This window comes from Jaculus jaculus, chromosome 8 (genome assembly GCF_020740685.1).
Source record: "Jaculus jaculus isolate mJacJac1 chromosome 8, mJacJac1.mat.Y.cur, whole genome shotgun sequence".
Lineage (NCBI taxonomy): Eukaryota > Metazoa > Chordata > Mammalia > Rodentia > Dipodidae > Jaculus > Jaculus jaculus.
This window is the reverse complement of record NC_059109.1, coordinates 47,139,504-47,165,392: the sequence shown is the minus strand read 5'-3', so window position 1 is coordinate 47,165,392 and position 25,889 is coordinate 47,139,504. Positions and strand designations below refer to the sequence as shown.

Below are 25,889 nucleotides of genomic sequence, written 5' to 3'. Positions count from 1 at the left end.
TGTGCCACCTTGTGCATCTGACTCTACAAGGATGTTGGGACTTGAGAGGCCCAGGCCTAGGGGAACTTCCTGAGCCTAGCTGAAGTTTGTCTCTGGCCAGCTAGGGCTCAGCAGGGTGCCAAATTGCCTCTGGCCTGCTACCTCCACAAAAATGTTAGAGTCCCGCCTGTGCTTAGAACCAATCATTTCAAAAGTCGCGATATGCTATTGGCCCTTACACTTCATCCTTTCCTGAGATCCCCACCTTCATTCTCAACATTATATAGGCAACCGCCTGTAACAATAAAGCGAGTTCCTGCTTCGACAAGACTCCCGACTCAGTGGGGTTTTCCTTCGGTGACTGGGAGAGGTTCTGAGCCCTCGACACTTCTCCTCCTCCTCAACCCCTTGGGAGGAACCAGCGGGCCTGGTCCTTCCTCAGCACTACCTGCCGGGGGGAGCCTGGCACAAGGATACTGGGGAATCAAACCTGGGTTGTTAAGCTTTGCAGACAAGTGCCTTAACCACTGAGCAATCTCTCCAGGCCCTGTGGTATAACGGGACTGTAGTATCTTTGGTGGGTTTTAGTGTGGGTGCTTCAGGAAAGGAGACAGTGGAGTGTGGAAGTCATCCACTATTATTGTAACACAACTGTCTGCCCTTTTATGGCTATTGGTTTTGTATGTAAAACTGGAAGCCCTAACATATGCATATGTCTTTTCAATTGTTACATCTTCTTGATGAGTTGTTCCCTTTATTAATATGTAGTAGTCTTGTTTCTGTCATATGACTGCTTATTTTCAGCTTCCACTTGCTTGATAAATTGACTTCCTACTTTGACTCTCAACCTTTGGGTGTCTTTCTTGAAGGTGTATTTCTTGAAAACCACAGATAGTTAGATCTTGTTTTTCAATCCAGTCAGCTGGTCTGCATCTTTTGCATCATTTTTTTAAAAAAAAAATTATTTATTACAGAGCGACAGACAGAGAGAGAAAGAGGCAGATAGAGAGAGAGAGAAAGAATGGGCATGCCAGGGCCTCCAGCCACTACAAACGAACTCCAGATGTGTGTGCTCCCTTGTGCATCTGGCTAATGTGGGTCCTGGGGTATCAAGCCTCGAACAGGGGTCCTTAGGCTTCACAGGCAAGTGCTTAACTGCTAAGCCATCTCTCCAGCCCTTTTGCATCTTTTTTTTTTTTTATTGGTGAATTAAGTCAATTTTACTTGAGAAAGATTTACTAATTTTTTTTTTTTTTTTTTTGAGGTAGAGTCTTACTCTAGCTCAGGCTGACCTGGAATTCACTGTGTAGTCTCAGACTGGCCTTGAACACACTGCAATCCTCATCTCTGCCTCCCAAGTGCTGGGATTAAAGGTGTGTGCCACCATGACCAACTAGATTTGCTAATTCTTATAATTTTAATTTTTCCAGTTGTTTTTCTGGTTGATTGGATTACTTTTTGCTTTTTCTTTCTCAACAAAACTTGGTGGTTTATTGGTTCACTGTTGGACACTGTGGATGCATGTTAGCTCTCCTCTGTTCATCTATTCCTCTCATGCAATTTATTCTTTCCAGTGATTCAGTGTTTGAGATTCTTGCTGCTTTCCCTGCATACAGTACTACTGTAAGTGTCTTCCCCAGTGCTGGCTTGATGGTCATGACCGGCCACAGTGTGTGTTTGTTCTGAAATGTCCTTGTTGGTATGTCAGTTGTAAAAGGTAGCTTTGATACATATAGCAATCTTGGTTGGCAGCTACATACTTTCAGGCCTTGAAATATGTCATTCCCTCCGTTCTTGGCGTTTAGGTTTGCTGATGAGAGAACTGATGTTATTCTGATGTGTTTCCTTGGTAGATGAGTTGGTTTATCCCCCTGCCGCTTCTAGCACTTTCCACTGCTTTGTATTTTTTACATCTTAACTATGTTGTAGAGAGGTTCTTTTCTGTTCATATAGATTTGGGGTTCTAAATGCATCTTCTGTTTAGATGTCTGGTTCTTTCTCTGGATTTGGGAAATTTTCTGATATAATTTCATTTAATATGCCTTTAGCTTTTATCCCTTAGGTTTATTCCGTTGAGCACAACCCAGAGTTCTTGAACACTGTGATTATGCCATTTATTTTTCCTTAAGTGATCTTTGAATGTGGCACTTCCTTACCCTTGTTCTCCAAGCCTTTCTTTCTTTTTCTTGGTCAAATCTGTTGGTAATGCTTTCTGCTGCTTTTCACTTCATTCAGTTAGTTTTTCATTCCAAAAATTTGCTTGCTTTTCTCATGAAGTCTTCCATTTTGCTGAATTTTTGTTTCATATTGATGTTTTTTTTTCTCATCTATTTTGACGACTTCCTCATCTGTGTAGCTGGCTCTGCTCTCTTTTTGATTTTTGATTTTGTTACTTCATGGCTATTCCCTCTCTCTATTTCTCTCTCTCCTTCTCTCTCTCTGTCTCTCTCTCCCCTATATTACTTCATGGCTATTCACTCTTGACCCCACATTGATTTTATTACTTTTTTAATCTACTAGTTTGTATCCTCTGTGAGCTCATTGTTTATATTTGCTAGTTAAACTAGCAAACTTTTGAGATCTTCATGTGGCTCTTCACCCATCACAATATCTTCAAATTACACAGTTGATAAGTTATGGTTGGTGGAGACATGCTCATGCTGCCCTGATTTTTCATATTTTCTGTGTTTGTATGTTGTCATATGTGCATATGTCATATATCTTGGTTTGGATGTCTCTTCTGGTTTTCTTTGGTGATCTCATTAGTGACCAGCCTGCTCTTCAAAACTCAATCCACATATTACTCACAGCACCTGATCCCCCTATACCTCAAAGCACGCCATCCCCATATTCCCCACAGCACTCCACCCCGTATCACTCAGAGCGCTCCATCCCCGTATAACCCACAGCACTCCACCCTGTATCACTCAGAGCGCTCCATCCCCGTATAACCCACAGCACTCCACCCTGTATCACCCAGAGCGCTCCATCCCCATATCATTCAGAGCACAGCATCTCTGTATCACTCACAGCGCTCCATCCCCACATCACTCATGGTATTCCATCCCCTATCACTCAGAGCCCTCCATCCCTGTATCACCCAGAGCCCTCCATTCCTGTATCACCCGGAGCCCTCCATTCCTGTATCACCCAGAGCCCTCCATCCCTGTATCACCCAGAGCCCTCCATTCCTGTATCACCCAGAGCCCTCCATTCCTGTATCACCCGGAGCCCTCCATTCCTGTATCACCCGGAGCCCTCCATTCCTGTATCACCCGGAGCCCTCCATTCCTGTATCACCCAGAGCCCTCCATCCCTGTATCACCCAGAGCCCTCCATTCCTGTATCACCCGGAGCCCTCCATCCCTGTATCACCCGGAGCCCTCCATCCCTGTATCACCCGGAGCCCTCCATTCCTGTATCACCCGGAGCACACCATCCCTATCACTCAAAGCCCTTGATCCTCATATCATTCTGAGGGGGAAAAAAAAATCAAACTTCTGTAGCCGCAATACCAATCTGTACAAAATATAGAAATACAACAAAAATCTATTAAACACCACTAATATTCCATCAACTATTATAAAATATAACATGGAAAACAAATGCAGCACCTACTATGAAGTGAAAGGCTATTTTGCGTAAATGTGGAAACAGTAAATGGATGAGTTAAAGGAAGGTGAGAGGGAAAAGTGAATGATAGAAGAGAAGTAAGGTTAATTGTATGAAAAGAATAACAGTGGAGAAAAATGTTATAGAGGGGAGAGAAAAGAACAAGAGGTTTAAAAAAATTAACAACAGAAAACCTCATGAGTAAGAAAAAAAATGACCAATGAGTAAAAATTTGTAACCAATGGAATGCTCTGAGTGATAAATGTAATAAGGAGTATAAAAACATCCATACATAAAAAATTGTTTCAAAGAACTCAATAAGGGGGCTAGAGAGAAGGCTTACTGGTAAAGGTACTTGCCTATGAAGCCTAAGGACACACATCGAAACCCCAGAACCCACATAAGCCAGATGAACATGGTGGTACATGCATTTGGAGTTCAGCTGCAGTGGCTAGGGGCACTGGAACCCCTATTCTCTCTTTCTTTCTCTCTCTTTTCTTTCTCTCTCTTTCGCTCATAAATACAAATTTTTTTTATAAAAAGAACTCAATAAGATAAAACAAAAATACCACAAAAAAGTGTGATAGAAAGAAAAAAGGAGATTAAACAAAGAAAAAGTAAAACAAATTATCCAATAATGAAAAAGCACAAAAGCAAAATTAGGCAAATATGTGAATTAAAATGAAAACCAGACACATGGTAGAGTTTTAAAATGATGCCGGGCCTTGCTAGTGGGGCCAGGTAGTGCCAAGGGAAGGACCAGGCCTGCTGGTTCCTCCCTAGAGGTTGAGGGGATGATGAGCTTAGGATCTGGCCACCGGAGAAAAACCACACTGAGTCGGGAGTCTTTTCGAAGCAGGAACTCGCTTTATTGTTACAGGCGGTGTTTATATAATGTTGAGAAAGAAGGCGGAGACTTTAGGGTGGGGTGAGATGTAAGGGCCAATAGCACACCGTGACCTCTGAGATGACTGGTTCTAAGCACACACCAGCGGGGGACTCTAACTTCCTGTGCGGAGGTGGCAGGCCAGAGGCCATTTGGCCCCCTGCTGAGTCATAGCTGGGCAGAGGCAGTTCGCCAAACTTTAGCCAGGCTCAGGAAGTTCCACTAGGCCTCACGTCCGGGCCTCTCAAGGCCCAACAATGGTAGAGTTTTAAAATATGATAAATGTACCACTGAAGATATAGTGAAAAGCAAAATGGGGAAACACAAGTATAACAAGGAAAAAGAGGAAAGAAAAGCTGAAGTGTTTGAGTGGTTTCTTCCTTTCTGGGTCCTTGAACATTGGAGGCTGCGGGCTATATGCAGGACAGTTGGAGGGTCAGTGTTCAGACTCAGTCGGAGGGTCATTTGAACTCATGGACACCTATCTTTTCAGTGGTTATGTGGTGCCAAGTGGCATCAGAAAGTGCCTGGCGCACTCCAGAGCTGGCTTCACTTCAATAGCTTCGCTTCTTTGCATACCGGGAGCCTCTACAGGTTATGGGTTTTCAGTCTGCAGGCTCCATATGTCTCCATAGTCTTCACTGGTCCAAACACTGTTCAAAAGTCCAAAGGTTCTTTTAAGACTCAAGACAAGTCTCTTAATTGTGAGCCCTGTAAAATCAAAACACAAGTTACATACTTCCAACCAATAATGACACAGAGCAAGCATTCCCATCACAAAAAAGGAGAAATGAAGACCGAGAAAGGAAAGACCAGACTGATTCAAGACCAAAAACCAGTGAGACAAACCTCAAAATCCTTCACCTCGGTGTCTGGTCCCTGGAACTCCAGATGAAATCTTCTGAGCTTGAGAGGGCTTCCTCAACTCTATCTCTCTACCTGGGCTGCTTACGTCCCAAGCAGAATCCACACCTTGAGGAAGCAGCTTTCTTTGGCAACTGTCCCTGTGTCCTGGCATCTTCAACACCCTTGGGTCTCTACTGAAATCCTGATTCATCTTCACGGCCACAAGCCATGGCTTCCATGGCTTCCGTGCAGGGACTACAACACTGCTTCATTCACATCACCTAGCCTTGGTGGCCATCTCCACAGCCGTGTCTCAGTCCAGTGACTGTCTATTTCTTGCATTTGTCATACTTCCAAAAATAGTACCAGGTGTGTGACACTGCCAATTCTTTTCTAATCTAGGCAGAATAAAGCCAGAATTTTTTTTCAACTAACAAATGCATTTTTTCATTCATTTTGATTATTTTTATTATTATCATTAACAATATATTTTGTATGGATACATCATATATTGGTACCCTCTTTTCCCTTGTCCCTGATCCCATTCCACTGGGGCCACTCCTCAGTGGGGTTGCAGGTATTCCCTATGGAATTGTGGTTTATGCTTTGTAGGAGTAGCAATCAGTTATTTGGAGGGGGGAGGGAATGTTTCTGGGTATAATGTCTCAACCTGTGGCTCTTACAATCTTTTTGTCCCCTCTTCTGCAAAAGTTCCTGAGCTGTGGTGGGTGAGTTTGAAGACTACTTCGGTGATGAGCTCTTAGGAGCCTTCAATCTCTGCTTTGGTAGGTGTTGAGCATCCTCAGGCTCATCATTGAAGCAGCACTCTTGCTCCTCTCCCCAGTTATTCTGTGGTTTCAGCTGTGGCTTGGCTGAAGCGGAGGGGTAGTTTATCTCCTCTGGTCTCTTGCTACTCTGCCCTTGCACCTTCCAAAGCACAGGATCCGCAAATTGGGGAACCAGGGACCTTCAATCAGGAAGGTGGAGCAAGGGGCCTGCTTCAGCAGCAAGCTCCCCGGGTCAGGTCCAGGCAGCCCCAAGCCAGCAGCAGGGGAACGAACCAGGAAGGTGGAATCCGTGCACATATCCTCCAGAGCAGAGTATCCTAAAGCCAGACTTTGAGGAGCAAGAAACTCTTTCAGCATTCAAAACAATCTGCACCCCTCCTATTATTCCCAATGCCAAGCCATTGGCCCATCGTGATAATCTCTTAAACAACTGAAGCTGAACCTGCCCAAAATTTGTCTGTGCTAAACTTCACATGGTTCCATGCCTTTCTGCTCTCCACTTTCCTCTGCCAAACATACCAATCCATTACTTTTAAATTCGCTTTGCTAAGTTCTCAGGATACCAGAAACACAGCAGAATATCATACAAACTTCCTCTAGGCTTGTTTCTGATGAAGTCCTTTCTGAAATGTAATGAGCTGAGCCTCCACAGCCCACACTTCTTTAAAAGAAATATTTATTCATTTATTTATTTATTAGAGAGAGTCAGTTAGAGAGAGAATGGGTGTGCCAGGACCTCTAGCCACTGCAAGTGGACTTCAGACACAAGCACCACTTTGTGCATCTGGCTTACATGGGTACTGGGAAATAGAACCTGGGTCCTTAGGCTTCACAGTCAAGTGCCTTAACCACTAAGCAATCTCTCCGGCTGCATTTTGGGCTTTCAATCATCACAAGAATGTCCCATCAAGCTTTGCTGATAGCAGCGTAAGCTTTCTCTAATCCAAAGTTCCACATCCTGCACATCCATATTCTTCATGCAAACCAGTTCCAAAAGAATAAAAATGGCCCCACTCCTTGTAACCAGTTTTCCTGTAGAAGTCATCTTCCCAGGTGTCTTGAATAGTCTCTGACTCTGTGCCTTCAACTTTATTAATATTGTCTTCAGCAATATCTAATCTTTTACTAATTTTTATAGAGTATTTTCCAACTCAGAGAATATCTTTTTTTGTAATTTTTCTTTCTCCAAAACTTTTAAAAATATATTGAAGATAATAGTAATCATCATTTAAATATTTTTCTGTATCCATTCTAACATTCAATTTCTATTGATGATTATTTTTCTCATTATGTTTTTCTGAATTGTACCTTTCATTCTTTTCTTTGTTTGCTGTTTTGTTTTTATTTTTTTATTTTTTGAGATAGGTTCTCACTATGAAATGTGGGTTGGCCTGTAGCTAGCCATCCTTTTGCCTCAGCTTGGGTTACAAGCATGTCTCACCATAACTAGTTCTTTGCTCTGTCTTTGATCCACTGTTAGAAATTGTGAATTTTACTTTATTGGATTCTATCTATCTATCTATCTATCTATCTATCTATCTATCTATCTATCATCTATCTATCTATTTATCTATCATCAATCTACTTTATATATTGCATCCATGTAAGTTTTCCTGAGCTTTTTCTTTGGGACAATATTAAGCTACTTAGAAATAGTCTTATCTCTTCAAACCTTGTCTTTACATTGGTGGGAACAGGTGAGTAATAATTAGTCTTAAATGGATTATTATGCCCCACAATGCCTAGCTATAACACACTGGGATACTTATAGGACTCACTTTGTTTATTTCCAGCATCCTTTATTATCTAGTGTCCACCATCTTGAAAACTATTTTTGCACTTGTCATGTTGGCTTGTTTGTTTCAAAGGATAGGGTAAATGTGGTTCCTACCTTACTTTATATTGATTAGAAACAGAAGTGGATAGGTATCATTAGCTTGTTATGCATTCAGATATAATTGGGGCACCTACTACACATCAAGATCTAGGCTAGGTAGAGGCTCTGCAGTGGCAAACCAAAAAGATAGGGTACCCAGTTGCATGGCGAATCTGTCCTGTTTTGATCAATGACTGTGTTGTCCCTGCATTTATGTGTATGGACATGAATCCGATGGGATCATTCTTCTCAAAGAATTCAGAATTAGGAGAGATTGAAGGAGATTTATTTGCACAAATCAGACTGTGAGAAATGTTATGTGTGAAACTCAAAGGACACTTTGAAGTAGAAGTGATTGATTTTGATTTGCAGCATAAGGGAAAACATCATGGGAAAAAGTGACATTGCAGTTGCATCTTGAAGAAAGACTTCCCATGATTTTGAGTAGTGAAGGGGTATAATAAGGCAGAGATGAACAATAGCTTTCAAACACATAAGCAGATAGTTTTGATTCCTGGTGGCATATTAACCATCTAGTTTGTTCTTTGCCAGTCAGACCCTCACCATGTACTTCACAGGACACTGTGTGTTTCCAAGCCCCATGGAGTGAACCTGAACTGACCTAATTCAACCATGAAATTTCCATTCCATTTGATCATCATCCAACCAGACATAGTCATGTGATCATATACTGGCCAATAAGATGTAAAAATTACTTATTTGCACATGTATTTGGGAGGAGGGAGTCAACAAGGCATGCCAGGGTCTCCTCTTGGTTCTCAAAAGCTTTCTTCCTAATGCAGGAAGGAAATATTCCTTTGTTTTTATTTTTGATATTTTATTTTTATTTATTTATGACATGGGGTGGGGAGAAAGAGGAAGAGAGGGAGGGAGAGAATGGGTGTGTCAGGGCCTCTAGCCACTGCAAATGAACTCCAGACACATGTGCCACCATGTGCATCTGGCTTACATGGATTCTGGAGAATCAAACCTGGGTCCTTAGGCTTCACAGGCAAGCACCTTAACTGCTAAGCCATCTCTCCAGCTCTGTTTTTTATTTTTGCTACTGATGGAAAAACAAAAGCAAAATCAAAGCTCAAAAAGCCTTTTTTCGTGAAAATGGCCTCACATCACTGGAATGGACCAATCTAATTCAGGAATAGTACATGATTTTGGTTTTAGTTACTTTTGGCTTGAGTTTTGAGGGTGTCACTTGAAGCCAATCAGCACACTCTGACCGATCAATTCAACCACTTGAAACTTGCTTTCTCTTTTCACCGGTTCAGGCCTTTACATGTCACTCCTCTTGCTTGTGGTTTGTTAGTCTCATCAAGAATGAAAGTTAACCACTGGGTGTGGTGGCACACGCCTTTGATCCCAGCACTCGGGAGGTGGAGGTAGGAGGATCACCATGAGTTCACGGCCACCCTGAGACTATATAGTGAATTCCAGGTCAGCCTGGACTAGTGTGAGACCCTACCTCAAACCCCCCCCCCCCAAAAAAAAAAAGAATGGAAGTTAACCTAAGAGAGGTCAACGCACTTGATAAGTCTCCCCATGTAAGAACAGGGGAGAAATGAAAAACGCTTTTTAAAAATGAAGGAATGTGGGCTACAGAGATGGCTTAACAGTTAAGGCACTTGCTTATGAAACTTTAGGACCTGGGTTCAACTCCCCAGAACCCACGTAAGCCAGACACACAAGGTGATGCATGCACACAAGGCGGCTCACGGGTCTGGAGTTTGACTGCAGTGCCTAGAGGCCCTGGCGCACCAATTCTCTCTCTCTCTCTCATGGAAAAAAAAAATGAAGGCAAGCAATTATGTAAGCAGAACCTCTCATACTTCTCAGTCATTTGATTGAGAGGACTGGAAGCTCAGGGAGGGTGGAGGGCTGAATATATGAAGGAAGGAAGTATAGGCAAATGGGGGGAGGGGTTACATAAGAGCCTCTGGACTCACCACACTCCTCGAATTCTCTGGTGACTCATTCCCATAGGAGCCAAGACTAACCCTGGAGCAATGTGTTGGAAGACACTAGTGTCTGGCAAGAGACTGACTATAACAAGGGCAAAGATACATCATCTTTATCCTCACAGCCTGGGGTAAGCAGGGCCCACTGTGGCAAAAGTTCTAAGTGGGAGGAATGCCACCCATCCCAACTCGCTTTCCCCTGCCTTTCTAATCCACATCCTGATTGACGGGTGAACAGACAGGGCGTAGTGTAAAGTACTTACACACCCAAAGTAATAGTTTTCTTTTGATAGAAATCCACATACCTCTGGATAGATAGAAGTTCAAATGTCCAGATCCACATGTCTCATTTCAGACACAACAGTTCTTTTCCGGAGCAAAATCTGCAGAGGCACCAAACACTGGATCTCCAGGTCTCACTGACAGCTGAAGAAGATGTAGTACAAGGTCACAAACAAGGGTATTTCCTCAAACTGCACTGTCCCCTGCTACCACAGGACCTTATCATCCCTTCAAATGGCCACATCCCTCTGGCTCATTTATTTATTATCATTTACTTTTAGTCTTCATTGTTTTGTCTTTTTAAAATTGCATTTTATCTTATTTAACTTTTTTTTTCTTTTTTTTTTTAGTAGAAGCTTTGTATGGACAAGTCATGTGTTGGTACCATTCCCCTCCTCCCTGCCCTCATTCCACTGAGGGCCCTCAACCGGGTTACTGGCATGCACCCTGGGGGCATGGGTTATGAGTTACCAAAGCAACAGTTAGTCACTGGGGAGGGACAGACAATGCCTCTGGATATTCCTTCCCACTCTGTGGCTCTTACAATGTTGGGCAATGTTCCCTGAGCCCTGGCGCCTGTGTTACAGTCTCAGTTTACACACATCCCTTACTCTGAGAAGCCCTTCCCTGACTGTCCCACTCTGATCACATGCACAGTTGCTCTTCCGAAACCGTGACTGTTTGGTTCCGCATTATACCTTTGGTGTTTAGCTGTAGCAGGCCCACAGGCATTATTTGCTCATAGAAAATGGTCTCTGTTTAGTACTGCTGATAATATCCTGGCATCCTGATCACACGGACAAGAACCAGTCCAGTGACCTTTTTCCTTCGAGGGTCAGGAAGGTGAGGGAAGTGAACAGAAGAAAACAGGAAGTGTCTGGTTATACAGCTCTCCAGGCTGTAGGGTGTTGGCTTCCCTATTCAACCACAAATTCGGTTTTCTAGGAAACTTCCACATGGGGCTTGTGGGCTTTGGTGGATCTTTCCTTCTGATCGTAGTGATAGTGGAACTTTCATGCCACCAGCTGTGTGATTATGTTTGTGGAAAGAGCCAACAGCTTTCAAATGAGTTTTAAAAGAGGATGGGGGGAGGCTGGGGGGGGGGCAATCAGTCTGGGAGTGGTGCTGTCCGGTATGACAGCTACTACTCAAGGTGTGTTTATTACAAGTTAAAGTTTCGACATTTCAGTTAGACTCCTTGTCAAGTGCCCAATGGCCACTCAAGTAGAGTGGGACAGAGCTTCTCTGACGGATCGCATTCATCCGGATTTAATATACTGATAGGCTTGAGTCATGTAGTGTTTTGTAAACTACATTGCCAACAGTTAGAAATGAAAGCATAAAAATATGAAGTGGGCTTGGGAAACGGGCCTTTCCGCCTCACTTCCCCTGGGAGCTGTAATGTACTGGACTTGTCACTGCACATAGGTCCCGGTCACATTGGAGTTAGGCGCTTGGGACTCCAGGACCTTTGAGATAGTGACCCTCCCGCCCAGTGTAGAGGACCACGCCCATCCCGGTGTCCTTCCAGGCTGACTTGCGTGAAATCAGACTTCAAATTGTCCTGACCAGAGCGAACCTGAGTTTCAGAGCACACGTCGGGCCAGGTCCCGGGCTGAGGTCGGCAGCGGAGGAGGGGCCGCGCTGCCCCCCACACTTCCCCGGGAACTGCAGGACGCCGTTGCATCCTGAACATCTGTTGCTTCCACAAAGAACTTCGGTGTCTAGCAGCGAGCCCTCCCCTCCCCTCGTCCCCAGCCCCGCGCGCCTGGGCCCGCCCCTCGCGATGAGTCTGGCGGGGTGGGGCCCAGGCGAAACCCGAGCCCGGCGCCCACCACCACCAGCAGCAGCGACACCACCACCCCGGCTGGCTACGTGGCTGGGCGGCCCGGGCCTCCCTCGGTGGCGGCCAATGGGCGCCTGAGCGGGGCCCGGGGGGCGCGGGGCGGGCCCTGCTGCGGCGCCGGCCGTCCCCTCCCCCCGCCCTCCCCTCCGCTCCCCGCGGCCCTCGCCCGCCCGCCCGCCCGCCCGCCCGCCCGCCGGCCCGCGCATCCCGGTCCTCCCGAGCATGGCGCGCGGCGGCCGCGGCCTCCTGCGCCTGGCGCTCGCGCTGCTGCTGGCGCTGGCGCTGCGGGCCAAGCCCACGGTGCGCAAGGAGCGCGTGCTGCGCCCGGACTCGGAGCTGGGCGAGCGGCCGCCCGAGGACAACCAGAGCTTCCAGTACGACCACGAGGCCTTCCTGGGCAAGGAGGACTCCAAGACCTTCGATCAGCTCACCCCGGACGAGAGCCGGGAGAGGCTGGGGTGAGGCCGCGGGGCGCTGCGGGGGGGAGCGGGAGATGCACGCAGGTGCCACGCGTGACCCGTGCGCAAAGCGAAAGCGAAATCGCCCTGGGGCAGGTGGGGGGTATCTCAGCGCCCGGGACCCCCGCGAGGAGGTCGCCGCCACGCCCCGGCCCGGGTGGCTCCCCGAGGGGAGGCGAGAACGTGGCAGTGACCGCGGCGGCTGGGACCCGAGGGCCCGCCTCCTCCTCCTCCTCTGGGTTGCATCAGAAGGGAGGGGAAGACCCTGTACACAAGTTCGTCCTCCTCCAGTGGCCCTTGAGTGTCCGAGTTCTGAGTTCTTTTAACCCCTACGCCCCGAGAGAGGGGCTTGAGACTTCTCAGGGTCTCAAGGATGAACAGAAATAGATGAAAGATGAAAGAAGGTTTCAGGCGGGGGAGTTAATTATTCTGGGCTGGGATGTTCTTGCCTTCTTTCTTAATCATGCCAGAATTCTCAGGCAGAGACATAGAACCGTGGTGGCTAAGGGAAATTTGGGGCTGGGCGACTGGGGCGAGGCGCAGGGATGGCCACTGGTTCACGATGTGCCTAAGACACTCGGTTCTTTGGTAACTGATCCGTTCGGGGTCAAAAGGCTGTAGAGAGAAAGTGCTGGTGTAATGTGAACTTAGCTAGGAGTCAGGAAACAAAACCGATGCATCCCATGACGTCCTCCTTGGTGTCCAGGAGACGTTTGGCTATTGTGCAGTTATCTAGAAATCCTTCCAGAGGAATTAGCAGCCTGTGTGGGTCCATGGGGAGGCAGGACCGGGAAAGGACACAACATTTATGCCTGCTGGTCACCAAAGCTTCCAGAACCTGGTTCCTGGGGGTGGCGCACGTTCATGTCCTGCTACAGTGAAAAAGAACACAGCTAGCTCTATACTCCAGGGCCTCCAAAGGCCACTGTGTTCAGAGGTATGGGATAAAAGACACCTATTGTGTTGGTGCACCATCTGTCTGTTGGGATTAAAAAAGATCTTTGAACTTCAAAGTCACCTCCAAAGACATTCCTTTTATTTGGCAAAGAAGTGCATTTTCTTCTTGTTTGCAACTTAACAACGGGAGCCATTGATAAGCTCAGTCTATTGTATTGCTTTGAAGCACTTGGAAACTGATGTATTTGGGGGCCCTGATTGTAGCCATTCCTTATTGCCCCTGAAAAGAAGGGAGAGAGGACTGAAGACTCATGTGTCTTCATGTAATGCTTTCATCATGTTGTTCATTGTTCAGCTTAGTGGCAGATAAAAATCTTGGTGAAGTCACTCTGGGTTTGGTCTTTGTATGAAGACCTTGCCTTCATTAATTTATTCATACAGCGAGCCTTGGGATGACTACTGTCTGCCAGACATCGAGTTTGACAGCTGGTAGGTTCAAAGCTGAACCCTCTTGCGCTAGGCCTCATGGTACTGCTAAACTAATGTGGAAGACTGACAGACAGACAGACACACATAGCTGCTGCAATGGTGGGTGTTAAACACCATGGCCAGTGTGTTCAAGAGAAGGAGTCTCAGAGGTGTTTGGGGTCTTGTGGGTGGCACCTGATAGGAGTTTATGAGTTATTCAAGGGTTGCTGATGTCTAATAGGGGGAGGATGTTCCTAAAGTGACAACAGCCCATTTAATGAAGGTTTTGACCTGTGTGTGTGTGTGTGTGTGTGTGTACGTGCATGCGTGTGTGGCAGTAGGGAAGAAATGGGAAGTGGGAGAAGAGGGGAAAACAAGGGCAGAACTGGAAGGACCTCAGACCTCATGGAAATGGAGAGTAGATGTGGGGTGTGTATGTGGGGAATAATCCCCAAACTTTGCTGGGAAAGCCTGCCTGACTGTAGAGTTGAGAATTGACCAGGGGAGGCTGAGGCAGCTGACAGAGAGGGAGGATCCAGATGTGGCAGTGCTCGTCCTTGACTCAGTGTGGTGGAGGGAGACCCAAGGATGATATCCAGATCTCGAGACCTGGACTACTAATGGTTTGTACTTGGTCCTTCCCCTGTAAGGTGAAATGGCTGAAGGTGGGCTGGGCCTTTTTGACAGTGGCAGGTCCAATCCGAAAGGGCACTGAGTGCGGTAAATGCAGCTCATTGTCTCAGTACCTTCTGAATCTGGGCTGTTGAGGGAGGAACATGGCTGGATCCAAGCAGTTTTGTCCCTGCTTCCAGTCCATCTATTCTCAAGATGTGAGCACCAAGGCCCTGGAAACACCTAAGTCGGAGGGCTGCTGAGTGGAGCCATAGGCTGCAGTCCGTGTCAACGTCGCCTTATACAATCTTAGGAAAAATGTAAGTTACTTGCCAGTATTTAAAATTGGGAGTGCTTTCACATATCTACCCCAGCTCCTGGTTTTTCTGGGCCTCCACTTGGGCAGCCTTGATGGCAGCTGCCAGGGGACTCCTAGCTGCCTGAGGCCCATCCTGAAGGCTTGGCTCCTTCTTGTTCCTTGCTCAGTGTTGGAGTTTTTCTCCACATGTGACCTACATCTTTGACTTGAGTGAGGAGGGGCACCCAGCCTCCCCTTTATTCCTCACACATTCCTTGAGAAGTTGATGATCCAGTTTACAATGGGGAAGCAGGCTCACGGAGTCAGTCACTTGCTAGAGGTCTCACAGATAGTGGGGACCAAAGCCAGGACAAGGAACCAAGCATCTTGGTTGAAGCATTTAGCTTCTACCTGTATGATGTCTGCCTTTCCTGGTACTTGGGATCTTTCAAGAGAGAGGTCAAACTCACATTCATAATCCCAGTGAAGATTTTGGGAACACCTGCTATGTGTCGGGCTGAACTGTGCACTGGATTTATTGGTGTAAATTAAAGGCTGTCCTTTCCTCAGAGGAGGGCTTCATGGCCTGATGTTGAACCTTTGCTAACTTGATGTTCTGCTTTTTGGTGGCTTTGGATAACTGGCGGCCATGTTGCCACTGTGCCCTCAGGACTGGAGTAGCATTTGACACATAGGTGGCCTCAACGCTTCACTGTGCTGAATGAGCTCTGCTGTGTCTGGCTGAGTCTTCCCCAGGGAAGTCAGAAGATGCTTGAGGTTTACTCATTCAGTCTCCACTCCAGTATCTTCAGTGTCAAGATTGTGTGTGAGGGCTGGAGAGATGACTTACTGCTTAAGGTGTTGGCCTGCAAAGCCAAAGGACCCAGGTTCAAGTCCCCAGAACCCACATAAGCTAGACATATAAGGTAGCACATTTGTTTGGAGTTCATTTGCAGTGGCTGGAGACCCTGGTGGTGCACCCATTCTCTTCCCCATACCCTGCTTCTCTCAAATGAATGAATAAATAAAATATATATGTATACATCTATATATTTTAAAGATTGTGCATGAAGGGAGACTAAAGCCATTAGTAGTGTTCACAGCTTCCTGAGACAGAGGAGCTGGGACTCCATGGGTTCATGTAGGAGATTTTGACTTTGTTCATGACATCACCATCAATACCCTCCCCCACAAAGTGGGCAGCTCAAAACTATCAAACTACTTAGGAAGAACTAAGAAATTCATTTCCCACATTTAATTAATCAGGATTAGCTGTCAGTCAGAATTTCTGTTGAGAAGAAAATTTACCACTGGGGTTGACAGAATTCCAGCCTCAAGGACACAAACAGAATGGTAATTGGCTTGTATGACCAAAACAAATGGATGACTAGAATGAAACTTCTTTTAAGTCCCCACACAGAGATGGTGCTCCTAGCTTAGGACCATCTGGCTTAGAGATGGGCAAAAGGTCTGGTCATTGAGTCAGGTTTCTGGAAGTTGTGGCATTGTCCAACAGGATCTGGTTTCTTCCTGCTTTTTACGTTCAAATCTTAAGTCCAAAGTGGTGAGATTTAAAAACTAAAACAAATAATACTGCATATAATTTTCTGTGTTTTCCCATTGGACCTGAGGCCAAGAAATACCCTAGTTGTACCTAACATTGTGATCCTGGAGAAGTTATTTCATTTCTAAAGTCTACAGGGAGGGAGTTAAATGACTTCAGGAAAGAAATAGATTTCTTCTAGAACAAGTCTAGTCAACTAGTAGAGCTTGTCTTCAAAGCACTGTGCTAACAAGACATCTGAGGTCACATATAGATTTTTCAGGATGTAGAGGCACGGTCTATTCACAGTGTCTGCCAATGGCATTAATTAGAGAGTGAGGTGGTGACAGGAATGGCATCCTTAGAAAAGGAAAACTTTAAGGCCTTCACTTATTCTTTTTAGTATTATGTGCAAGCGGTGTATATTTCACTAGCCCAAGGTCATAGAAGCTTTTATCATATCCTTGTGTTCAATTTCTTTTTCTTTTCTTTCCCTTTTTTTTTGTTAACCTACAGGAAGATTGTTGATCGAATTGACAGTGATGGAGACGGTTTTGTCACCACTGAGGAGCTGAAAACTTGGATCAAACGGGTACAGAAAAGATACATCTATGATAACGTTGCTAAAGTCTGGAAGGATTATGATAGGGACAAAGATGATAAGATTTCCTGGGAAGAATACAAACAAGCCACATATGGCTACTACCTAGGTAAGAGGTTCTGTAGCAGCCATCACACAGTGGGGACATGGGTAACGCTTCTTGCGGGAGATGGGGAGGCCTTTCTCAGGGAGGTGTCACAGCCTCCAGAGCAGAATCTGATATGTGACATCCTTCCCAGCCACCTAAAAGTGTACTGAGGTGGTTACCTTACTTGAACTTACATCTCAGGGGTACACAGAGAGAAGAAAGCAGAACATCTGTGTGGCTGGGAGACACTTTTCATATGGCTACTGATGTTTGGATAGCAAGGATTGAATGTGCTGGAGCAGTCAGGGAAGCCTTTCTGGATGAGGGTGGTTTAGAAGCTGGGCCTTGAAGGATGGCTTTCTATTTGGAGAGAGAGAGGGCTTTCTGTTTGGAGAGAGACAGAGCGAGCACTGTGAGGAAAGGTGGGCAAGTTGGAAGGGCAAAGGCCCAGTGCCTTCCCAATGGGCAGGATCTGAATATAGGGTGGAGTAGATGGGAAGACCAAGGGAAGAGTGTGGTACCAAACCACTAGGTTCCTGGCAGATAGCCAGGGGACAGATCTAAAGAGAAGAGCAGATGCACTTGCAGTGTGTGCTGGGACCCAACAAGCCTATATATGTCCTAGATCAAGAAATGGTATGATGGGGGTTGGAGAGATGGCTCAGTAGCTAAGAGTGTTTGCTGCACAAGCATGAGGACATGAGTTCAAACCCCAGCATCCATGTGAAAAGCTGGGCAGGTGGTACACACTTTTAATCCCAGTTCTTGGGAGGCAGATTTAGGAGGATCACTATGAGTTCAAGACTAGCCTGAGACTACATAGTGAATTCCAGTGCTAGTGTGAGACCTCTACCTCAAAAAACAAATAATAATATTTTTTTTAAAAAAGCCAGGCATGGCTAGACATGCCTATAACTCCAGTGCAGGGATAGAGTTGCTGGGGTCTCCTGGTCAGGTAGTCTAACTGAAAATCCACATGAGCTCCAGGTTCAATGAGAGACCCAGCCTTAAGAAAGCAGGGTGGAAGAGCAACCGAAGAGGACACCCAGTGTTCTTTGGCATGTGCACATGGCACACATCTGTACCCAAATGTGCATGCACCACACATGTGCACATGCACACCCACACATGCGCACGCACACACAAAACCTATACACACACACACCCCAAAAGGGAATATGACGAAGTTGGAATTGTGCTCACAGAAGTGTGGCATTGTGTGGTCTCTAGCCTACGCTCCTTAACATTTGTAATAAAGCCCCTCTTGAGGTATTGAGGTCATGGTTATGGGATGACTTGGAGGGACAGATACTGGAGGTATTCTGAATTCACATGTTTTAACAAACTTGGTGGGTCAGGGTCTTTTGAATGTGAGAATTGAGTGATCTAGAAAGCAGGGCTCTCAAAAACACAGTTTGAGCATTTCTGCACACATCTTACAGGAAACCCTGCAGAGTTCCAAGATAGTTCTGATCACCACACCTTCAAAAAGATGCTACCACGTGATGAAAGAAGGTTCAAGGCTGCAGACCTCAATGGAGACCTGACGGCTACTCGGGAAGAGTTCACCGCCTTTTTGCATCCTGAGGAGTTTGAGCATATGAAGGAGATTGTGGTTTTGGTGAGAACAGAGCAAAGCCTCAGTGGGGAAGACCAGGGAGGCAGCTGTCCCTTTCTTCTCAGCAGAGATGCTTTTCAGCCTGAAGGGAATTGGGGAGAGATTCTGAAGCTAAGTGTTGGAAGCCTAGTGACACAGGAAGTCAGTCCAGATAAGGCAGATGCTGTAACACATAGCTCCGACTGAAAGCATGTAACACAACCAGAGCTTGCTTCTTCCTTGTACACAGTCCAGTGCAGATGGTTGCCAGCAGATTGGTCTCCTGGGCAGCTCTTAGCTAGTACCCAGCCTGCCTCCATCTTTAGCCATGCCATCTTATGTTTTCAGAGTCATCCTGGAAATAGCCAAGTGGTGGTCAAGGGGAAGAGGGAATGAAGAGAAGCTATATTGTGTCTTCACTGCTGTAGCCAGAAAAAGACATGTCCCTATTTATGTTCCAGTGGCCCCTCCCAGATACACAGTGTAGACATGTGCCAGAAAAAGCTGATGATTTAGTGGGCAACTAGCTAGTCTGCCCATTTTTTGGGGGGGGGGTTGTTTGTTTTTAGTTTTGAAGAAATAAAAAGGACTGGGGAATTAGACATCATGTTCTTAAAACCTTATGGAAACTTAGAGAAAAACAATGTGGCTAGAAAGGATGGTACTCCTAGCAGCAGTTCAGAGGATGATTGGTTCAGATAGCAGACTTTGAAGCATGACTGTGTTTGTAAGGTCTCTGAGTGTCATCACTTTCTGTAGTGTCCTGCTGGGTTCCACATGTCTTCAGTATTCATGATATTTAAGTGAATGCCATCACCTGTTTCTTGGGCAGGTATCGTTAGCCAGTTCCGACTGCAGGCCAAAGGTGGCCAGAGCTTTTGTTTATAAGTCTCTCTGGCCTACTGAGCTTTCTAGTCCGTGGAGTGTTCCACTCCTGCCCTTGGTTTCTGTCTTCCTACCCTAAGGGCTAGACAGTGGCTCCAAGGATCATTTTTCATGAACACCCAACATCCTGCTAGTGATAGCTAATTTACCAGAGGATAATGATGACGGAATTTGCCACAGGTAGAAGGCATACATTCCAGATTGGTGCTCTGCGCTTGCTTCAACTGCTGTCTTTGTGGATGTCCTTGAGTTGCTTGGGCCAAGGAACAGTAGTAAACTCACTGAGTTGCTGATGCCGGAAAAGAATCCCAGCTACAAAATGACAGAATAGATGCATTCACAAATTAGCTAGACTATTCACATTGAGTTCTATGTGGCTTTGTTTCCCTGATGCTAGCTCAGTGTTCCTAGCCTTCATTCCAGGAATCTACTTGGGTGAAATTGTGGGGAGCAAAGATGGAGATAGAAACCCTTGTCTGTTTTTTGTGATAAACTGATCCGCAGGGCACTGAGAATGAGGCAAGAGTCATAAATCCAGGCAGGGGTGGGTAGAAGCATTCTCAGATTTGCTTAGAACATGTGGCCATCTTATGTTCTGTGTCCCTTGTCCTTCGTAGGAAACACTGGAGGACATCGACAAGAATGGGGATGGGTTTGTGGACCAGGACGAGTACATCGGTGAGTGCTGGCTGTGGTAGCCCAGCCGCCCTCTTTTGCAGCATCTCTCTATGCAGCTTACCCACACTTGGGCTCCTGCCCTCATTTGGACATCTCTCCATCCCACTTACCCTCACTCAGGCTCCTGCCCCTCCCCTATCCCTTTCAGCTGCTGCATCAGATCTGGTGGTGTCTCTGCTGGAACCGCTCAGAGGGGAAGGCCCTCCAGCCCGATTTGTCACATCCGCCTACTGGTGCAATGTAAGGAATTAAGTCTCCTGCACAGGAGGAGATGAAGGGCTGCTGGCCAGCAGCTGGCCTCACAGCTCTCTGAGGCACTCATTGTCACACTGTCCAGGAGATGGTATTGGAGAACCCACAGATTCAGTGAGACTAGAGTGGACAGGATGAGGGGAAGATACTAAAATTAGACCACAGGGTCAGCCTAGCTTAGAAACCCCGAGTAGGCATGGCTGTGATTGATGGAGCTGTTCATATGCCTGAAGAACAATGTCCTTCTCAGAGAGGTAAATTCATCTTCAGTGTGCGTAGTCACCCATTAATTACAGACATGCTTGCTTCTGATATTCCATTCTTGGGTTGGAAGTACCGTATCCAGCATTTTCTCTGGTAAGGCTTCACTTAAGCAGTAAATATCCAGGAGTGTGTGTCCAGTTAACCTTGACTACTGGCTGAGTGAAACTCAGGTCCGCTTTGTGATGAGAGCCCTTCCTGGCAGCTGGTAGTCCCAAAGCTTAAAGGGCCGGAGCCAGCAAGGAGGGAATTTTCATTTGACCCCTACCAACTGAGGTGCCTCATCTTCAGGCTCCAGTGTCATAACAGCTCTCCTTTTTCCACCTCAACAAGTAAAAGCTGGAAAAATCATTCAATTCAGTTTAGCCATTGACCTCTGAAAGAGAAATGGGATGATTTCTTATGTGTATATGTAACAGAGGCAGTTAATTACCTTTAACTGTAAAACTGTAAAACCTTAAATTGCCTCATTCTCTGGCTTGTGATTCTATTTCACCATCCCACACACCAGAACAAGTACCTCTGGTAATGACGATAATGACGAACAGTGTTTCTGCAAATCATTGAAAATTATATTTGGTTCTAGAACCGAACACTTCCATCTGTTGTTGGTAGCTCTTGCAGTAGTAATTAAAGTGGTCTTGGTGGCACTAGCTTTGTAGAAGGATGCTGGCAGCCACCTCCTCCCCGGTGCATGCAGTGGACCTTTCCTCTTGTGGGGCGCACATGGGAGGGGAATGTTCAGAGCCCTGGGACGTGTCATGGTGACAGCCGTGATAGAATTAGAGCGACAGAAAAGGCTGCCTGATAAGTGTAGCGCTTTTTGATTAACAGTGTGTGCTCTTCCGGATCCTCTTGAACTTTACATTGAAATGGTGGGAGTCAGGGGTGAAGCTCTTGAAGTGGCTTTGACGAAAACGTTCTGTTCTACCCACTGAGCGGAGGGAAAGGAAGTGTCATTATGCTTGACAATCAAATTTTGAGAGGTTTGCTGTTTGTAGGTCAGGCGGTGGTACCGTGGAAAGAGCTGTGGCATTAGAAGCTCTGGCTTCTCCACACACACACTGTGTGATCCTGGGGGAGTTGTGAAATCCCTCTGTGCTTCAGTTTCCTCATCTATAACATGGAGACAAACAGTACCTATTCTTTTTTTTTTAATATTTTTTGTTCATTTTTTATTTATTTATTTGAGAGTGACAGACACAGAGAGAAAGACAGAGGGAGAGAGAATGGGCGTGCCAGGGCTTCCAGCCACTGCAAACGAACTCCAGACGCGTGCGCCCCCTTGTGCATCTGGCTAACGTGGGACCTGGGGAACCGAGCCTCGAACCGGGGTCCTTAGGCTTCACAGGCAAGCGCTTAACTGCTACACCATCTCTCCAGCCCCCGCCCCCAAGTCTTTTATATTTTATTTATTTAATAGAGAGACAAGAGAAAGAGGCATCTCTCCAGCCCAGTACCCATTCTTATAGAGGTGAACCAAACTCACATTAACTAATGAATGTGACAGCCCTTTCTCTATTGTGGCACACATGTGAGGCTTGAGGGTACCTTGTAACCACCAGTGCTTTCCTTGTGTTCTTTCATGCACTTCTCTGCTCCTTCCCCCGGCCAACATGTTTCCCTGTATTGAAACTTACCACAAAGAACCCATTTTCTATATTGAAATTTCATTATCTTTTTTCCTTTATTGTATCTTCATTACGGAAAGCTTTATTTCACATTGAAACTTAATTACAAAGAGCTGTTTTTCTATAAGAAAAAAATTTCCCCTACCTATCATTTTTTAAAGATTTATTTATTTTCTATTTATTTAGTTGTTACAGACAGAGAGAGGGAGGGGGAGAGAGAGAGGGAGAGAATGGGCACACCAGGGCCTCTCGCCACTGCAAACGAACTCCAGATGCATGCGCCACCGTGTGCATCTGGCTTACTTGGGACCTGGAGAATCAAACCTGGGTTCATTCTTAGGCTTCACAGGCATGCACCTTAACTGCTCACCAGTCATCTCACCAGCCTCCCCACCTATCATTTTAAAAACTGTACTCCTGGGCTGGAGAGATGCCTTAGTGGTTAAGTGCTTGCCTGTGAAGTCTAAGGACCCAGGTTCAAGGCTCGATTCCCCAGGACCCAGGTTAGCCAGATGCACAAGGGGGCACATGTGTCTGGAGTTCATTTGCAGTGCCTGGAGGACCTGGCAAGCTCATTTTCTCCCCCCCCCCCCCCGCCTCTTTGTCTGTCACTGTCAAATAAATTTAAAAAAACTGTACTCCTATGAAACAGCCCATAGGATCTAAGGCCAGTGTCAAAACAAACAATGTATAAATGCCTCTTTCTTTTCTCTTTCCCTGCCATTATGTAAGGTAGGGATAGCGATCTGTTGTATAGCATTGTTGTAAGGCTCAAATATGGCGATGCATGAAAGCCCTTTGGAAGTGAGACCAGCCGTAGGAATAAACAAGGTGGTGATGACTTTGGGTTGGAAGCAAAGCACATATTCCTCTGCAACAAGCACAGACTAGCTGTGGGTTTCAGGGTAAGGCTGCGCCTCCGTGGTTTCATTTGTAAACAGCAGCACCTACTTTATAAAGCTATTAAGGAAATGAAGTTTAAAAAAATGTATGCTGAACACTTTATAATGTGTCTGGGCTGTACAGAGTGCTCCATGCTTATTATTAGCTTTCACCTTTACAGTGCCAGTTTGGCATAGAGACTTTCCCATAAATAGACCATTTGATCTTCATTATAACAGTGCAGTTTATTGTCCATGATCTCCACAAACTTCCGGCTCCGTCACTGAAGCCTGGTTTCGTCTCCCATCTTCTCATCTCAGTCTTCCTGTTCCACACGTAGCCTTTGTAGTGGTTATATCGTTACGTCATCCCACAGTACTAGCCGCCAGCTGTGAGTTAGTTTTCTTAATGGTTTTTCTTAATGGTTTCAATGTCTTCCATAACCAAGAACAACCTTTCCTTCCAGCGGATATGTTTTCCCATGAGGACAGTGGCCCCGAGCCAGACTGGGTTTTGTCAGAACGGGAGCAGTTCAATGATTTCCGGGATCTGAACAAGGATGGGAAGCTGGACCAGGATGAGATTCGCCACTGGATCCTTCCTCAGGATTATGACCATGCTCAGGCTGAGGCCAGGCACTTGGTGTATGAGTCAGACAAAGACAAGGTACTTTCCATGCTTGGACTGTTAATACAAGACGGGTTTTCTTTCTTCTTTGGAGATAGTTTTGGGTCCGCATGGCCATGTCCCTATCTACTTCACCATAGAGACCTGTAAGTTGAGCTCACACCATGGCAACCACTGTGAGCAAACTGGATCCAGTCATAGGCTAACATCATTTCACCCACTAGTATGAAATCAATTATGTTTGATGTAGACAGAACATGGATTTAAGAAATAAACCCAGTATATCCTGGGATAAGATTATTCTTCCACTTATCTAGTCATCTAGGATAAAACTCAGAAGAGCCCTGTTACTCAGGTTGGGCGGGTTGGGTGCTTCTGTACAAAGTCGGAAGCTGTTGCCCTTGGGGTTGGGATTGGTAGATGAGAGGGGAACCAAGGTGCTTCTGAATTGCTAGATGTAGTATTTAAAACACTGGAGATCGATGAAATGATGTGGGCATCTTGCTAAACAGTAGACTTAAAGCTGCCAGGGCTTCCGTGACAGCTCTTCTCTCTCCACAGGATGAGAAGCTAACTAAGGAGGAAATATTGGACAACTGGAACATGTTTGTTGGAAGTCAAGCTACCAATTATGGGGAAGATCTCACAAAAAACCATGATGAGCTTTGATGGAAACTCATCATGAGGTGGCAGCTGTCAGGGGCTTTACTCTGTTGCCATGCAGGTTACTACGGTTGTCAAATTTACAGTAGTTGTGTCCCCCAAAAGCAAGATTATACCTCAGGTTGGGGTAAAAAAATTATTTTCACTCCATATTTTCTGGAAAATGGTAACACTTTTTTTTCCCAGTAAGTTTTCTCTCAAAACACATTAACATCTTGGAAAATAGCAACGTTCTATGTGGGACACATTGCTATCATATGAGTTTTTAAAGTTTTTACCCCCACTAAATTTAAAGGAAAGCAGGATAAAACTCAGAAGAGCCCTGTTACTCAGGTTGGGCGGGTTGGGTGCTGTATACAGAGTGACTGCTACGTATTTGAACTGTTAGGCGTTTTAAAGTTGCCGCTGTTCCAACAGTTGGTGAAGAAAAATCCTGATGAGGAACATGTGGTTGTGTTCTCATTTTTTAGAAGCAAGTCTGCTGTTTCAGTTTTTTTTTTTTTTTTTTTTCTTGACCTTCTCTGTTGAGTTGTTACTGTAATCAGAAGATAAAACTTCTGTGTGCTTTTTCTGTATGGACCTGCTAATGTGCACAGTTAATCCACATCTTTGTTTTGTTTTTATAAGAAGCAACAAGAAAGATAATGTGAACAAGAAAGGAGTTTTAGAGGTTGGGGAACGATGAATACCAGGTATTTGAAGGACTATAGGAACTTGGTAAACACTTTAAATATACTTGAGAAGGGTTTTCTGACATGGAAGTAAGGTAGGTCTGATTTCTGAAATAGTAATAGAAATACAGCCCGTTTCCTCAGTCTTCCGTGAATGAGGCTGTGGGGCAGTAGGGAATCCAAATGCAGTGGCGTTATCTGGTCAGTCCTGGACCCTTGGACCTGCCCCCACAGTGGCTTGTACCTTGCCATAGGGACAAGGTGATATTCCAAGCCGTTGGCTGAACTGATAGAAACAATTACAGGTTGAAATTCCACCTTGTACGTAGGAAATGAATGAAATAAAGGATACTCTAGTGTGTCTTGTGGTATCTGTTATGTCATTCTTTTTTAAAATATTTTATTTCTTTATTTATTTGAGAGAGAGAAAGAGAGGAAGAGGCAGAGAGAAAGATAGAATGGGCGCACAGGGCCTCCAGCTACTGCAAATGAACTCCAGATACATGCACCCACCCTCTTGTACATCTGGCTTAAGTGGATCCTGGGGAATCGAACCAAGGTCCTTAGGCTTCCCAGGCAAATACCTTAACTGCTAAGCCATTTCCCCAGCCCTGTGATGTCATTCTTATAGACTTCAGCAGCACAGCCATGAATCAGATTACTTTTGAATCCAGTTACAAAGACGTTCA

The 25,889-nt window shown here is 45.6% G+C and overlaps 1 protein-coding gene and 1 long non-coding RNA gene across 2 annotated transcripts; one reads left to right on the top strand and one right to left on the bottom strand.

Annotated features, from left to right (window-relative positions):
• Positions 1-4,482: 4,482 nt before the first annotated feature.
• LOC123462802 lies at positions 4,483-11,992 on the bottom strand. The gene is made up of 3 exons (XR_006638534.1): positions 11,822-11,992; positions 10,266-10,386; positions 4,483-5,188 (listed from the first exon to the last, which is right to left on the bottom strand). It is a non-coding gene; the product is annotated as an uncharacterized LOC123462802 (long non-coding RNA).
• A 318-nt stretch (positions 11,993-12,310) lies between these two features.
• Positions 12,311-25,571, top strand: Rcn1 (reticulocalbin 1). Its single transcript, XM_012949258.2, has 6 exons — positions 12,311-12,546; positions 16,881-17,074; positions 18,496-18,674; positions 20,153-20,213; positions 23,706-23,905; positions 24,428-25,571. Exons 1-6 carry the CDS (start codon positions 12,311-12,313, stop codon positions 24,533-24,535), a joined length of 978 nt encoding a protein of 325 aa, XP_012804712.2. The 3' UTR covers positions 24,536-25,571.
• Positions 25,572-25,889: the final 318 nt, after the last annotated feature.

Bases quoted from the DNA above. Each gene is read 5' to 3' on its own strand.
- Rcn1 (XM_012949258.2), top strand. From the start codon at position 12,311: ATGGCGCGCGGCGGCCGCGGCCTCCTGCGCCTGGCGCTCGCGCTGCTG. The intron at 18,675-20,152 runs GTGAGAACAGAG...TGTCCTTCGTAG, and splicing joins TGAAGGAGATTGTGGTTTTG to GAAACACTGGAGGACATCGA. The intron at 23,906-24,427 runs GTACTTTCCATG...CTCTCTCCACAG, and splicing joins ATGAGTCAGACAAAGACAAG to GATGAGAAGCTAACTAAGGA.